Below are 16933 nucleotides of genomic sequence, written 5' to 3'. Positions count from 1 at the left end.
GAAATAAACAAATTCCTTCCAGTAGCACCTTAAAGACCAACTAAGTCAGTTCAAGGTATGAGCTTTCGTGTGCATGCACACTTCTTCAGATACACTGAAAAATGGCTTTGTCATGTATAATGAGATAAGAATCCAATGTCTCTGTTCAGACCAGGTCTCTCCATGGTTTTAAGTTTGGTAATAAGTTGCAATTGCCATTTTTCACCTTTTCACCCCTTGCTTTCTCCTGTAAGACCTATTGCAGTCGTTAAGAGTCATCAACAGGCTCATCACAGCTATCTGCCAATCACCCATTCCCACCACCCTTCTGAGTAATACCCCTCCCCACCTTCTCACTATATAGAAGGGTCTGGTGACTTCTGTTTCAGTGTATCTGAAGAAGTGTGCATGCACACGAAAGCTCATACCTAGAACTAACTTAGTTGGTCTTTAAGGTGCTACTGGAAGGAATTTTTTTATTTTGTTTTGACTATGGCAGACCAACACGGCTACCTATCTATAACTAGAGAGGGGGAGGTTTGTGATACTAGTAGTATTAATGGGAGTACTTGTAGTAATAATACTAATAGTACTAATATTACTACTCGTAATTGCACATCCCAATTTTGCTTATGCTCAAAAACATAGCCTGTTGAAATGGAATCAGCTGGCAAGGTGGGCTCCGTCCAAATATGCCCAAAGGTGAAGCGTTTTTGAATATTTTTTTTGCTCTCGCCTTTAGGGAGCTACAGTTCCCAGGACCCTTTGCAAACTATGGTTCCCAGGAACCGTTGCAGGGGGTTGGACTAGATGACCCCTTGGGTCCCTTCCAACTCTCTAAGATTCTACGATTTCCTGGGGGGAGCCGCCTGCCTGGCACCTATTGTGTGTATGCGCAGCCAGAGTCGCGGGAGGTGGGTGGGTGGGGCTTCCAGGCAAACGTCCATTGTGGGAACCATCACTCCTGGGGGCTGCAATTTTCTCACGACATCCACAACGACATGGTTGGCATCAGAGCACCAGATCACACCCCACCCATTACATTTAACCCAGATCGATGCTTCCCAGGGGGAAAAACCCCAATGCATTTTTTGAATTGAAAAAAACCCCCTGTTGTCATTGTTTATTTTGCAATATCGAGCCCCCATCGGGAAGCCCCTCTTCAATCCTTGACGCCTCCCTTTCCATGGAGGCACAGCAACAGCCAAGGCGACATTTTTCCACCTTCGCCACATCAAGCAGTTGGTCCCTTACCTTTCCCGCCCCGACCTGGCTCAGTGATCCATGCGACGGTCACCTCCAGACTTGACTACTGTAATTCACTCTATGCGGGGCTGCCCTTGAAGCTGTCCCAGAAACTCCAGCAGGTGCAGAATGCTGCAGCGAGGCTCCTCACGGGGTCTCTGCCATGGGAGCATATTCACCCAGTGCTTTTCCAGCTGCACTGGCTCCCGGTGGAGTACAGGGTCAGGTTTAAGGTGCTGCTTTTGTCCTTTAAAGCCCTTCACGGCCTAGGACCCTCGTACCTACAGGACCGCCTCTCCTGGTCTGCCCCGCAGAGGACCTTAAGGTCCACAAATGACAATATTTTGGAGGTCCCAGGTCGCAAGGAGGTTAGATTGGCCTCAACCAGAGCCAGGGCCTTTTCAGTGATGGCACCAGCTTGGTGGAACGCTCTGTCTCATGAGACCAGGGCCCTGCAGGATCTGATTTCTTTCCACAGGGCCTGTAAGACAGAGTTGTTCCGCCTGGCCTTTGGCTTGGAGCCAGTTTGATTCCCTCCCCCTCTTTCTTTTTCCTTTCTCCTCCTGTGATGAGGCTGCATTTTAATGTTTCAATGTTTCAATGTTGTATTTTAATCTTGTTTTTATGTTGTATTCATTCAACTTGTTTTTATTATTGCTTGTTAGCCGCCCTGAGCCCGGCCTTGGCTGGGGAGGGCGGGGTATAAATAAAAATTATTATTATTATTATTCACTAGAGGGTGCTATAATGCAAGAAATACCCCAGTTTTATTCCCTGTGGTACATGATGCTCAATAAGCTCATGGGACGGTTCTGAGCATCTCAAAGCATTTTGATCCATTCAGCAATTCCTACCTTTGTCCCTCCCTCAGATGTTGAGCTTGGTCATCTGTTGAAGTCAATCCAATTTAGGTTAGTCCTGACCTTCATGAGGCCCATATCCCAGCCTGACGAACCGTCTGGACCCCATTTTTAAGACAAGTATTTTATTTTTTAAAAAATCCGCTTGACATCTTAGGAAAGGCCTTCTGTGTTTACGGAGGGACCTTTGCACATCAGCTGATCATAAATGAATTCGGCTGCTTACTCCTGTTCCAGAAGTGAGGTGTTTTCCCCCGGTCATGGGCAAACTTTTGCAGATTCAATTAATAACTAACTGAGCTCTATCCGATTTAGCAACTATAATTTCTTTAATCGGGTGACAGCTGGTGGTGTAGTCTAAAATATCTGGAGTTTCCGTCACCTGCCCTCCATCTTTTGATGGGGGTAAGAACTGAGTGGGGCAGTGTGTTGGCAGGATGCCTTGCCCCCTCTGATATTCACCTGTGTTCTCTTACCCCACTCTGACCCCCACCAAACCCCGCTGGGAAGAGGTGAGGGGATGAGGCTGGTTCTGGCATCCGGCAAAGGGTTGGGTGTATTCCTGCTGGTCTGGGGAGAGTGGCATGATTTGCACACAGAACCCCTTAATTCACAGCCCACCCCACCCCACCCTAGAGATTAAGCGTAACTGAGTCTCTTCCCATCGTAGAATTTAGCAACAGTTGATGATGATAGCCCTGTATACGGAAGCTGTTCAATGTTTACTTTTTTATTATGTTTTTATATATGTTGCAGAGTGGCAACCCAAGTCCGATGGGAGTGTTACAAGTAATAAATTATTATTATTATTATGAGAAATCTGTAGGCCAACGATACCGCCATTTTGATTCCTAGCCCCACGACGCTGCCATGTTGATGGGCCCTGGAGGGAAGAGGCACACGACTCCATCCCCGTTAGGAACTTCCAAGAGAAACAGAAAATACGTTTCAGATCAATTTATTGTGTCTAGGAATCTCTCCGACGCCTCCCAACAGCCAACGAAGCTTCAGTTGCAAGGTTCAGAACACAGGAAAGGAAGCAGCACTTCACGCAGTGCAGAGTTAAACTGTGGAACTCCCTGCCACAGTAGGCAGCAGCAACGACCATCTTGGGTGGCTTTAAAAGAGGATTAGACAAATTCATGGAAGAGGAGGAGGAGGAGAGGGCCGCAATGCTCTGCCTGCACAAGTGTACAGAAATGTTTCTGTACACCAGTTGTTGGAAACTGCAGGAATTATGGGGCAGAACAGGTAACTGTGAGAACAGGACAGTGGAATAACGGAATAGATGAACCACTGGCCTGATCCAGCAGGCTCTTCTGGTGCTCTTTTATACACACACACACACACACACACACACACACACACATTTTTATTAATTTTTAAAAACTATCAGTTCCAACAGTCATACAACATAACTTTCATTTTATACAATATTTTAGACTTCCATCAACACCTCTGATGATTTTTTGTTCTTTATCACTTATTCTGCATCTCTTAATTTCTCTATTACTCTTAATTATCATTAACTAATAGTTCTTCTCATAGTCTTCCTTGCAATACAGTGGTACCTCGGGTTAAGTACTTAATTTGTTCCGGAAGTCCGTTCTTAACCTGAAACTGTTCTTAACCTGAAGCACCACTTTAGCTAATGGGGCCTCCCACTGCTGCCGCGCTGCCGGAGCACAATTTCTGTTCTCATCCTGAAGCAAAGTTCTTAACCTAAAGCACTATTTCTGGGTTAGCAGAGTCTGTAACCTGAAGCCTATGTAACCTGAGGTACCACTGTATTTCAAATAGTCCACCTTACAAAACTTCTTGCCATCCTACTAGCGTAATATGTTCATCCACGATTACTTTTCAGGTAGTTCGTATATTTACTCCAGTCTTCTAAGAATCTCTGGTCCCACAGGTTTCGAATCCTTCCTCTTAATTTATCTAATTCTGCATAGTCCAACAATTTCATCCTCCATTCTTTCGTCGGTAATTCTTCTTGCTTCCACTTCTGTGCCAATAATATTCTTGCTGCTGACACTCTTGATGTTCTTTGTAAAAATGTGTTTAGGTTTGCTTTTGAGAACAGCCTTCAGCGACTCTACTCATCACCCCCCCCGTCCCCCTTCATGGGGGAGGTGGGGGGAGAACTGGAGGTGTTGGAAGTCGGGGGGGGGGAGGGCGGGAGGCAAGCGCCAGTTCCCTCCAGCTTCATAAGTTCTTGTCCCGCTTGTGGGTCCTCTTCACGCGGGAAAAGGGCCCCAGATGCCTTTTGAAAACAAAATCCCAAAGCACAAGGATCCAGGAGTTGTGGTAGGGAAGGTGGTCGTAATACTCCGGGGCAATTTTCCTCACCTGGAAGGAAAAACATCGAAACACTGAAAATCAGACAGAAACAGAAGAACGAGGGGTGTAAACTATGGCAAGTTCTCAAAGAAATGGGAGTGCCTGATCACCTCATCTGTCTCCTGAGAAATCTCTATGTGGGACAAGAAGCTACAGTTAGAACTGGACATGGAACAACTGATTGGTTCAAAATTGGGAAAGGAGTACGGCAAGGCTACATATTGTCTCCCTGCTTATTTAACTTATATGCAGAATTCATCATGCGAAAGGCTGGGCTGGATGAATCCCTAGCCAGAATTAAGATCGCCGGAAGAAATATCAACAACCTCAGATATGCAGATGACACAACCTTGATGGCAGAAAGTGAGGAGGAATTAAAGAACCTCTTAATGAGGGTGAAAGAGGAGAGCGCAAAATATGGTCTGAAGCTCAACATCAAAAAAACGAAGATCATGGCCACTGGTCCCATCACCTCCTGGCAAATAGAAGGGGAAGAAATGGAGGCAGTGAGAGATTTGACTTTCTTGGGCTCCATGATCACTGCAGATGGTGACAGCAGCCACGAAATTAAAAGACGCCTGCTCCTTGGGAGAAAGGCGCCGGCAAACCTAGACAGCATCTTAAAAAGCAGAGACATCACCTTGCCAACAAAGGTCCATATAGTTAAAACCATGGTTTCCCCAGTAGTGATGTATGGAAGTCTTAGATATATGGCAACTTTCATAACCACACGTACATAGATCAGCACAGGAAAGCCAACCTGGAACCATTTTGATTCCTAAACTGAGCAAATGTTTCCCTGCATGGTCAAAATGGAAAAGCCTCCCCATTGTCTCTTCCTTCACAAATCCTGTCTTAATCTGTGTTTGAATAAAGGTGTGAGCCTGTGACCTGGCCCAGGAAATAAGTATTTTACCACTACAGGAGAATGGCCAGGCTCCCCAGGAAATCCAATCAAGCAACCTGCCAGACAGGAGATAAACAAGGACAAGAGAAAAACAACATTTAAATTTCTGTGATGTAGGTGGGATGTATCTGAGGGGTGGTCTTAGGTTACACCCCTTCTGTGATGAATGCATAATGTTTCTGGGGGTGGTCTTGATCTAGAGGATGGGAATTTCAAAAGTCTTTATAAGGCCTTGCGTGCCATTGTTCTGGGTCCTCCTCCTTTCCTGGGTGTGAGGGGAGCACCCTGTTGCAACAGATCAATAAAGATCAGGCTTACTAGCTGCTTTGCTTCTCAATATTCTCTGGTTGGCCTCTGTTATTTTCTCCTACCAATAGGGAACCTATGTAAGGACTCTATATGGGCTCTTGGATACCCCATAAGGGAAAAGGGCATATTTTTATTTACAACAGGTCAGACTAAACAACGACTAAACAACAACAAAATGCCACTCAGGGCCGCCTTTACCTAGGGGTGCAGGGCACCCAGACGCCAAATTCTGGGGGGCACCCACCGCCGAAGCCACCGAAGCCCTTAACTACCCGCGTTATGAAATAATAAATAATTTTGATCAAGCTGGGAAAACAAAATACATTCATACCTAGGTATTGCCGAAATGCATATCTACTGTTTCACCAAAGGACTTTGTTCACTCATTTACCAAAGATTACAACGGCGGCGCTTGTCAAACGGGGGCGCTTGTCAAACGGGGGCGCTGGCCGGATCTTTGCCACCCTGACGGCGCATATGCTAAAGACTCCCCTGATGCCACTGATTATGGGATCTGAATTCAAGTCAGGTTCTGGGGAGGTGGAACCACCCTAACCGCCTGGCCTTTGGCTTGGAATCCACTTGATCCCCTCCCCCTCTTTCCTTTTCCCTTTCTCCTTCTGTGACGGAACTCCTGTTTGGGGACTTCCCTGGCTTTTTTCTGGCCCATGTAGGACCAGTCTGCATAGTTGGCCTTGGTGAAGATTTCATCCCCAAAAAGTTTTTGATTTGAGTTTCTACTGAAATGAGGTTGCATTTTAACGTTGTATTTTAATTTTGTTTTTAAGTTGTATTTTAATCAATTGTTTTATACCTGGTGTTAGCCGCCCTGAGCCCGGTCTTGGCTGGGGAGGGCGGGGTATAAATAAAATTTATTATTATTAACCGATGTGTTCTGGGCTGGAACTGAGATACGCTGAAATCACAACTGAATTCACTTTCATAATGTGCACATACATTAATGAGCACATCTTCCACAGTGGAACAGTTTCCCTTGGGAGGTGGTGGACTCTCCTTCCTTGGAGGTTTTGAAGCAGAGGTTGGATGGTCATCAGTCCTGGATGCTTGAGCTGAGATGCCTGCATTGTAAGAGGGGGCTGGACTAGATGACCTTTGAAGGTCCCCACAGTTCTGTGATTCTACTTACTATCTTTCAAAAGAAAAAAATATCCAAATGATTCAAGACTCTTTTGTACGCACATGGAAAAGGGATGTGATTTGCTTCATTGAATTACTATTATTTTTTTCATTTGCTGTTTCATAGATTCGTAGAAATGTGCAGTTGAACGGGGGGCCCTGGGAGTCATCTCGTCGAAGCCCCTGCAAAGAAGGGACCCCAGCTAAAGAATTCCTGACAGATGGCCACCCGTTGGTTGGAAAATCTGCAACAAAGGAGAGTCTACCACCTTAGGTGATCTGTTCCACTGCTGAACAACTCTTACGATACAATACGATAATCTTTATTGTCATTGTCCCATACAGAACAACAAATTTTTTTGGCTGGGGGAATCTACATCAGACATTCAAAAACCAACAAGCCTGCTATCCCAGCCTGGTTAGCCCCCTAAAAACTCTGATACCCCATTTTTAAAATACAATATACTCCCATAGAGACTCCTTACACTGCGTTTAAAACCAAAATCGCATTTGGGTAGAAACTGTTTCTCAGGCGGCTAGTCCTGGTCTTTATAACCCTGGACCTTCTTCCAGAAGGCAGAAGCTGAAAGAGATCATTTCCGCGGTGCGCACTTTCCTGCGCTATCTCTGCAGCTTTCTTATGGCACCTGGAAGCGTAGATTTGATCCAAGGTGGGAAGAGGGCACCCAATTATTCTCTCTGCAGTCTTTACAACCCTGGACAGCATTGTTTTTCCCCTGACCGTGCAGCTCCCAAACCACACACAGAGACCATAAGTTAATACACTCTCCAAAGTACAGGTCCTTTGAGAGATTGTTTTTCCGGAGGATTCTCAGAAAATATAACTTCTCAGAAAATATTTAGTCAGAGAGCTCAGACACATTTCCTCTTGCCCCCTGCTCTTTATCGCTCAGTTAGAGCAAACTGGAAATTCAGGTTTTCTCCGGGTTGACATTTGCTCCGATTTAGCACTAAAGAATGGGTTTCCCCCAGAATAGGACCGGGGGATGGGGGAGGAGAACTTCCTGGAGCCGTCCTTTCTAGACGCAGGAGAAGTTGAAGTGTGGGTGAGCCAATAATCTCCTTTCTTGTCTCTTGAAACCGTGGGTTTGAGTCCTACCCTCCAGAACAGGAGAAAACAAACTTGCTCCATCCTCCTCGTGGCAGCCCTTGAAATATTTGAAGGTGGCTATCTCCTCTCAACAACAGGCATATAAAACAAACAAACAACCAACAGGCATATGAAATCAAAAGAACTAAATCAAAAGATCGTGGCCACTGGGCCCATCACCTCCTGGCAAACAGAAGGGGAAGAAATGGAGGCAGTGAGAGATTTGACTTTCTTGGGCTCCATGATCACTGCAGATGGTGACAGCAGCCACGAAATTAAGAAACGCCTGCTTCTTGGGAGAAAAGCAATGACAAACCTAGACAGCGTCTTAAAAAGCAGAGACATCACCTTGCCCACAAAGGTCCGTATAGTTAAAGCCATGGTTTTCCCAGTAGTGATGTATGGAAGTGAGAGCTGGACCATCAAGAAGGCTGATTGCCGAAGAATGGATGCTTTTGAATTCTGGTGCTGGAGGAGACTCTTGAGAGTCCCATGGACTGCAAGAAGATCAAACCTCTCCATTCTGAAGGAAATCAGCCCTGAGTGCTCACTGGAAGGACAGATCCTGAAGCTGAGGCTCCAAGACTTTGACCACCTCAGGAGAAGAGAAGACTCCCTGGAAAAGACCCTGATGTTGGGAAAGATGGAGGGCACAAGGAGAAGTGGACGACAGAGGACGAGATGGTGGGACAGTGTTCTTGAAGCTACCAGCATGAGTTTGACCAAACTACGGGAGGCAGTGGAAGACAGGAGTGCCTGGCGTGCTCTGGTCCAGGGGGTCACAAAGAGGTGGACACCACTAAACAACAACATTGCCCACAACTGACTCTGCCTCTTTGTTCCGAGCTGCATCTGACTCCAGCCTTGGCAAGGGCTGAGACAAGTCTGCAGTTGGTGAGACCCCACTCGCCTTTGGCGGAACCCCCCCCCCCGCTACACCGAGCCTGGAAGGCTCTATGCGACGGAAACCCAAGAGAATCTGTTGGCCTTACCAGTGGCAGCCTGCTTCCTGGGATGCTGGGGAAGTCGTGGTGCTCCATGTGGTAGCCCACGTTGAAGGTGAACCAGTTCAGAGGCCCGTAGTAGGAGACGGTGTCATAACCCTTGGCATACATGTAGTGCTCAGCGATGAAGTGGCCAGAGAAGGGGTGGAGGCCCATGGCCAAGAGGGTTCCAGCGACCATGTAGACCACAGGCTTGAAGCCCCATAAGCTGTAGATGAGGAGGTCATAGCCCATTTGGACAGCCACGTTAATGAGCTCCATCTTGGAGATGGGTTTGGGGTTGATGAAGAGCGGCCGCAGGACGTAGAGGAGAGGTTGTAGACAGACCCAGAGGAACTTCCTCAGCGGGGTGTTGAAGAAGTACCCCTCCAACTCGCTGGGGACGTCAACATCTAACCCTTCCACGGCCAGGAAGCGGTGGTGGTCGACGTGGTACTTCTTGAAGGAGGTGGCGTAGGGGACGCCGATGGGCAGGTTGGCGAACATGCCGAAGAAGCGGTTCGACTTGGCCTTGTTGTTGCCGAAAGGCACGTTGTGGGAGATGTCGTGGATGGCCAGCGCCAGCGAGTGGTTGATGCAGCCCCCGAAGGCGTAGGCCCAGAAGAAGACCCACTTCCAAGGCAAGCCCTTCACCAGGGAGCAGGCGAGAAGCTGAGTCAGGACCATGAGGGTCACCACCCACTTCATGTTGGGATCGGGGCCCATCAGCTTCTTGATCTCTGGGTACTTAGCTGTTGTGGAGGAAAAGAGGGGTGAGAGGGGAAGGCAATAGCATTAGTTGGTGTGGCAGTGAATCGCAGGCAGAGAGAGGGTAATAATAATAATAATAATAATAATAATAATAATAATAATAATACAGTGGTACCTCTGGATTTGAATGGGACTGCGCATCTGCGCATGCGCGGGTTGCGTATCGCCACTTCCACACATGCGCGCGGCGTCATTTTGAGCGTCTGTGAGTGCGCGAGCGCAACCCGAAAATATTCATCCCAAAGCTACTTCAACCCAAGGTATGACAGTAATAATAATAATATTAATAATAATAATTTATTACTTATACCCCACCAATCCTTGAGGTTACCTGGTTCCTATCCAGCTGTCTAGGGTTTCATACGTCAGCATCAATACCTTGAACAAAGCTAGGAGATTTCCTGGCAGCCAGCAAGGAGCTTTTAGTGGCTGCATAATACAGGTATCTGAAGAGGTGTGCATGCACGCAAAAGCTCATACCAACAGCAAACTTAGTTGGTCTCTAAGGTGCTACTGGAAGGAATTTCTTTATTTTGTTTCGACTTCGGCAGACCAACACGGCTACCTACCTGCATAATACATGGGTGCAGAGTTGTTCTGGCCAAAGGCTGTGTTGCCACACTCAACACGAGCTGCAGTTTCTGAACTAATATTATTATCATTATTAATTATTTCTACCCCACCCATCTGGCTGAGTTTCCCCAGCCACTCTGGGCGGCTTCCAACAAAATTAAAAGATTAAAAAAACATTAAAACAGCAGTCATTAAAAACTTCTCTAAAAACTTCATTAACACTGATGTCCTGCTGGGAATTTCAGTCTGAAATTTCAGACTGAAATCCCCAGATGTCAAAAAAGGTTATTTATGTGTGCTACTACTGCGGTCTGTGTTTCATTAGCCCAGAAATGGAAAACGAGTGAAGTCCCAACTCCCGAAGAGTGGCAACTTACGTAAGTTGACAGAATATGCACAACTCGCAGACTTAACATATAGAATAAGAGAACAAGAAAAACATATGTTTAAAGAAGATTGGAAAACATTTATTGAATATACGGGAAATATTTGTGTACTGCTGAAAACGCTGGCGGCATTAAGATAAATTCAACAGCGCAAACAAGTTTTGATGGATGCAATAATGGAACACCGATTGGTGTAGCTTTTGAAAAACATGCAGGGATTTATGATATGTAAAATGAACCATGGAAAGAGAAGAAAGGGAGTCACTGATATCTTAAAGGTGTAAAATGAGTATTTTAAACTGTAAAACAAAATTTAATAAAAATTATATACAGTGGTACCTCGGTTTAAGATCGGTGCTGTTTACGAACGATTCGGTTTATGAACTCTGCAAAACCGGAAGTAGTGTCCCGGTTTGCGAACTTTACCTTGGCCTAAGAACGGAAGCCGAACGGTGGAAGAGCACCGGCGGCGGAGGCCTCATAAAGGAAAGCATGCCTTTGTTTAAGAACGGTTTTGCTTTAAGAACGGGCTTCCGGAACGGATTAAGTTCGTAAACCGAAGTAAAAGGTAAAGGGACCCCTGACCATTAGGTTCAGTCGTGGCCAACTCTGGGGTTGTGGCGCTCATCTCGCTTTATTGGCCAAGTGAGCCGGCGTACAGCTTCCAGGTCATGTGGCCAGCATGACTAAGCCGCTTCTGGCGAAACCAGAGCAGCGCACGGAAACGCCGTTTACCTTTCCGCCGGAGCGGTACCTATTTATCTACTTGCACTTTGACGTGCTTTCGAACTGCTAGGTTGGCAGGAGCAGGGACCAAGCAACGGAAGCTCACCCCGTCACGGGGATTCGAACCGCCGACCTTCTGATCGGCAAGTCCTAGGCTCTGGTTTAACCCACAGCACCACCCGCATCCCTAAACGGAGGTACCACTGCATATATATATATATGCTTGTGGGCTTCCCATTGGGGGATCTGGTTGTCAGGGACTGGTTGGATGCAGAGGAGCGGTGGGAGGGGCCAGCTGGGGAACCCCCAAGGAAGATCCCAGAAGAGGAAGGCTTGGAGCCCGGGGATTGGTGGTGGGACACTGAGGAGAGGTCAGAGGAGGAAACTTGGGAAGAGATGCTGAATACGGAAGGGACAACGGGCTTTAGTGAGCAGGAGGAGCCTGTGATTGAGAACAGTTCAGACTCTGATGATGAAGCAGAGGAGAGGAGTCTAGAGGCCATTGAAGCACCCCAGGAGTCCCCCCCCCCCCGGTGTAGTGATCAGGTGGGATTGCTATGAGGAATTATAACAAATATAGAGTAATCCATCTGTGTCAGCAATGAAAGCATTGCGTTGACTGGGTTTAAACTATTTTGATATGATTCTTGATCAATCCACACCTCTGCATCCCTGTTCCATTTCTCTTTCTTGACCAGTCACCTACACAGCCCAGTTGCTTCGCCTGCGTCATCAAAGACAGTGGGCAGTTTCTTTGATGTAGCTTTTCTGATATGTTAATCCCAGGGTGTTAATCTTAGGGCCAGGAAACACATCTCACCTGAAAGTGAGAATGATCGCTGTCTTCCTGGCCACCCTGCTTACCATGTATATTGCTTGTTTATCAATTCCCGAGGTTGCCAAATGCACTCCTTTGTAGTTCTGTTTTGTTTACCCCAAAGGTATGTGTGCTTAATTAGTTTTGGTAGATTAACTTTGTCCCCACGTGGGGTTTGTTGAAATGCTCGGAAGAAATCTGATTGGTTCTTACGAACACTCTGTAAAAGTTCTTTTGTGAATAAAATGACCTGGTCCGGAGGGTGGAGAGACAGAGATTATTATACGCCCCCTTCCCAGATTCTTGCCGGTTCAAGCCTCTGTGTGTATTCTTATTAATCAGAGTTCAATCCTTCCTTTCTTTTGGGAACACCTCACACTGTCTGCGACAAGCTCCCCTCCCCGCTGGTCTCCAAGAACGCGCAGGGTAAGGAGGAGAGCGGAGCGAAGGCCAGATGTGTGCAGGTGCAGTTTGAGACTGCTTGGGAAACATCTGGGAGTGGAGGAGCCTTAGGGGGGGTGCAAGGCAGGGACCCTCAGTCCTGGCAAGAGGTGTTGGGAAGAGTTGTTGAGTTGCATGCCATTTCCAGGACTAAAGGGTTAACTTTCGGATGCTGGACTAGAATAACTTGGCCCTTCGGCCTGATGTAGCTAAAGGGCTGCCATGTTCCTCTGCTCCTTTGGAGGTCTTTAAGCAGAGGCTTGACAACCATATGTCAGGAGTGCTCTGATGGTGTTTCCTGCTTGGCAGGGGGTTGGACTCGATGGCCCTTGTGGTCTCTTCCAACTCTATGATTCTATGATTCCTTAAGCACTAAAAGCGGAAAGGGAAGAGAGAACAAAACGACCTGTGTCTAAATCTTTGGCCGTGGAGTCATTGCACTTCTTGGCAAAAGAGGTTTTCTCAGAAAAATAACGCCCACGTAAGATGCAACATCTCCTAGTGTGTCACATAGCAATGGCGCTGGGCCGTTCCACCTCACCGGAGCTGAGATAATTAGAGAGTATGGTTCTGAGTGGTGCTGGATTTCTCAGGAATGTTGTAAAAGGTTCCTGGAAGTCAACTTTCGCTTCCAGGTTGAAACATGTTGCTGCCTTAGTCATAGAATCATAGAACTGTAGAGTTTGCACGCGCCCTGCAATGCGGGAATCTCAACTCAAGCACCTATGAAGACGGCCAAAATCTACAGAATTCTTTCTGAAACGGAAAGTAACACACAACTCCCAGGATTATTGGCTGGAGGGGAACTGCAACGGTTCATACAGTGCTTCAAGCATACGGTGGGGGTGAATTAAAGAGCGGGTTTTTGCAGGCAAAGCTCCAGGGTGGAGGGGAAAACCACTTGAACCTGGAGCTTAAAAGCATGGAGCAAAAGGTAAGCGTAAATAATCCCTGCATCTCCCCTCCAATCTTTCACGCCCCAATATGTACCCATGATATCAGATACGAACGTTCTCAAGGAGGGTGTGCCTGCAGATTTGTGTTTCATTTAATTTATATATGGATTGATTAAATTAAAGCATGTCAGAATACGCACAACCTATTTTCAGCCTTTCCACAATCCCATGAGAGAATCGTTAAGAGGACAGAGATAGTGGGGCTTGTTCTCCCACCCTCCTCCTCAATTCCCCCGGGATCTCCTGCATGCAATATGGCAAAGGCTCCTTGGGGCAGTGGCAGGGCAGGGGGCCTCACCCCACAGTCCACATGGCTTTAGGGTAGTGGCATTCTGGGGGCTCTGAAGCCTGAACTGTCATGGGACCCCTTTCACTGTTATCTTCTTCCATAGGGTTAAAGGTAAAGGGACCCCTGACCATTAGGTCCAGTCGTGGCCGACTCTGGGGTTGTGGTGCTCAGCTCACTTTCCTGGCCGAGGGAGCTGGTGTACAGCTTCTGGGTCATGTGGCCAGCAGGACTAAGCCGCTTCTGGCGTACCAGAGCAGCACATGGAAACGCCGTTTACCTTCCCGCCGGAGCGGTACCTATTTATCTACTTGCACTTTGACATGCTTTCGAACTGCTAGGTTGGCAGGAGCTGGGACCGAGCAACGGGAGCTCACCCCGTCGCAGGGATTCGAACCGCTGACCTTCTGATCGGCAAGCCCTAGGCTCTGTGGTTTAACGCACAGCACCACCCACGTCCTCGTCCATAGGGTTGTTCCACAACAAATCACCATCACTGGGCTACTTACTGGGATGGTGGAAACATACAGCAGCAGCAACAAAAATCAATTTGGCTTGATTCCATTGCGACTCCAGTTGGGTTTGCTAGACCCAAACTTTTAAGCCAGGTGGACGCAAGTCTCTTCTGGGGCCCCTCTCAGATTGGGGGCCCTGGAGATTAAGCTTCATTCATTTCAAAGTCAACCCACCTTTGCTTTCGGGTGGCCTTCGGTGCTCAGATCCCACCCTGGACCTTTATGAGTCTCTGCTTACTCAATCTGTAATTTTGATATCTGAAGCAGCATCCATCCTTATGCTCTGCCCCTTGAATTTCATGTAATAATAAGCCAACCTTTCTTTATTCCTTCTGAACTTCTTGTGACATAAGGTTAAGCATAAACAAGCATAAACACATATTTCTAACAAACACACACACTCCAACATTACTCGGATGAAAATAGGGCTGTCCTATTCAACAACAACAACAACAACGATAGTAACTTTACTATTTATACCTGCCCATCTTATTGGGTTGCCCCAGCCACTCTGGGTGGCTTCCAACATACATACAAACATAACAAAACAGCAAACATTAAAAAACTTCCCTATACAGAGCTGCCTTCAGATGCCATGGAGGTCAGATAGCTCCAGACCCTCCAGCATTTCTCTGATGAAAATAGGGACGTCCTAAGGAAAAGCAGGACATTCAAGGAACAAATCAGAAACCAGGATGGCTTCTGTAAATCCAGGAATATCCCTAGAAAATAGAGTCCTTTGGAGGGTCTGCAGACGGATCTCAAACTCTTGCAAAAGGTCCTAACCAAATAATCCTAGCACACAGAAATGGTAACTCTAGCGGACAGTCCTACGTCTCTTAGTAGTGTGTGCAGAAATACACATCAGCGCCAGACACGCATGACGATTCACACGCGCACCTTGAAACAGCAGAGGTCTAACATGGTTCTTGGGGCCAGTGCTGGATTTACGTATAAACAAGCTCTAGCCTAGGGCCCCAGTCTCTTGGGGGGCCCCCAAATAATTAAAGTAAAAAAACAACTGGATGTGCATTTCTAAATTAAAAGATAAAAAACAAATAAAATAAAAACTAAATACAGCAACAATGTGTTGTGTTGTGTTGTGTTGTGTTGTGTTGTGTTGTGTTGTGTTGTGTTGTGTTGTGTTGTGTTGCGTTAGTTCCTATGATGTAAGTAATGGGCCCCATCTGCTTTTATCAACTACAATTGCGTTGTACAGGTTATAAAACTTAATTTATAATTATTAGTAGTTTGCATCATATATCACCTATTATTATTTCATGTTATAGCAAGTTTCCAGAGCCTACTAGATTATGAGTCCTTGTAAATTGTATTTCTAAAGAAACTTCTGTTATTACCAAATGCCAATGGGTTTGCATTATTTGGTTTGTTATGAATCAAAAAATCATTTTAAGTTAAGAGCTTAATAATTATTTCACTATTAATATACTTCTTCTCAATTGTATTTCAGTTCAACGATTACTTTGATAAAATACACATTTGGGATGTGCAAATGGCTTGAGATACCTATGAGGTCCATAAATGACCATCTAGCATATATTCAACAGAAAAAACAGCGACTATTTGTTGTTGACAAAGGACAGCTGGACATATCAAGGGCCCCTTTACCTTCAGGAGCTCAGGGCCTCATCCAACCTAAATCCAGCCCTTCTTGGTGCTGGTAGCCATGTCAGTCCAGTTCCCTCGCCCTTCACCCACCCCTCCAGTCTCTGCCCTTGGCAGAGTCCTCCACCTGCAACCTCACCCAGGATCTCCTTCCTTCGGCTTGTGTGGGGCTGGTCTGTGTAGACCCACTCAAAGTCATCTCTGCTCCCGGTGTTGCCCATGGGGAGGACCTCTCTGAGCCTGACTCAAGACTCTCCCCGCTTTTATGGAGAGTCGCTTGGGGTGTGATCCCCACAGCTGCCTTCTGAGAGTGAGGTGAGACTACCCTTGTTGAACCCAAATCCTGTCCAACCTGCTGGGCTAAGGCACCTGCTCAACCAGTTTGCTCCCCTGAGGAATTACTACCTCCGTGGGCAACGATGGCCAAAGGGGTGAGCCAGAATAGATTCGCACTTTAGAAAGTGTGCCATTGCCACATGCAACTAACTCCTCTGCCGTGAAGATGATGATTCGCTATCTTCAAATGGAACGTAATTGTGGAATATGGTTTGCATCGTCTGAAAAAATGAGATGTTGTCATGCCAGGGACGTTGTAGCTGTCAGTCAAAGGTAATTGATAAAATCAAGAGGCTGCAGCGACTCTGCACTGTGAAGAAAGATTTCGGCCTTCTGGGCCATGTTTAGGAAGGTGTGCTTTGTGTCTACCTGTGTACTGCTGCAGCTGTTTTTTCTAATTACTCTTTTGGGCGGTTTTTTTTTACCGTTGTGCAGATCCTTAGTGACAGTGTGACTAAGACCTGCATACAGTGGGAAGCGTGTTTCTCTTTCTGAAACTCTGATCAGTTTCTTCCTGTTTGAGGCTATTACATTGAATAAGGAGGGGGATGAAGGTTTTTTGGTCATATTTTCAGGGGGTGGACATTGGTGTCATTTCCAACTCTACAATTCTATGGTTTTATGGTTCT

The 16933-nt window shown here is 46.5% G+C and overlaps 1 protein-coding gene across 1 annotated transcript; it reads right to left on the bottom strand.

Moving 5' to 3' along the window:
- Positions 1-3438: 3438 nt before the first annotated feature.
- Positions 3439-16293, bottom strand: LOC309345935 (sphingolipid delta(4)-desaturase/C4-monooxygenase DES2-like). The gene is made up of 3 exons (XM_081869443.1): positions 16108-16293; positions 8881-9623; positions 3439-4433 (listed from the first exon to the last, which is right to left on the bottom strand). Exons 1-3 carry the CDS (start codon positions 16187-16189, stop codon positions 4290-4292), a joined length of 969 nt encoding a protein of 322 aa, XP_081725569.1. The 5' UTR covers positions 16190-16293; the 3' UTR covers positions 3439-4289.
- Between the last annotated feature and the right edge of the window lie 640 nt (positions 16294-16933).

This window comes from Podarcis erhardii, assembly GCF_964252035.2.
Source record: "Podarcis erhardii genome assembly, chromosome: 7".
Classification (NCBI taxonomy): Eukaryota; Metazoa; Chordata; class Lepidosauria; order Squamata; family Lacertidae; genus Podarcis; species Podarcis erhardii.
Note: the sequence above shows the minus strand (reverse complement) of the source record. Positions and strands in the feature narration are given on the sequence as shown.

Excerpts from the sequence above, each read along its gene's own strand:
- LOC309345935 (XM_081869443.1), bottom strand. The coding sequence starts at position 16,189 with ATGGGCAACACCGGGAGCAGAGATGACTTTGAGTGGGTCTACACAGAC. Across the intron at positions 9,624-16,107 it reads CCGAAGGAAGGAGATCCTGG|CTAAGTACCCAGAGATCAAG; the intron begins GTGAGGTTGCAG and ends CCTCCACAACAG. Across the intron at positions 4,434-8,880 it reads CAGGAAGCAGGCTGCCACTG|GTGAGGAAAATTGCCCCGGA; the intron begins GTAAGGCCAACA and ends TTTTCCTTCCAG.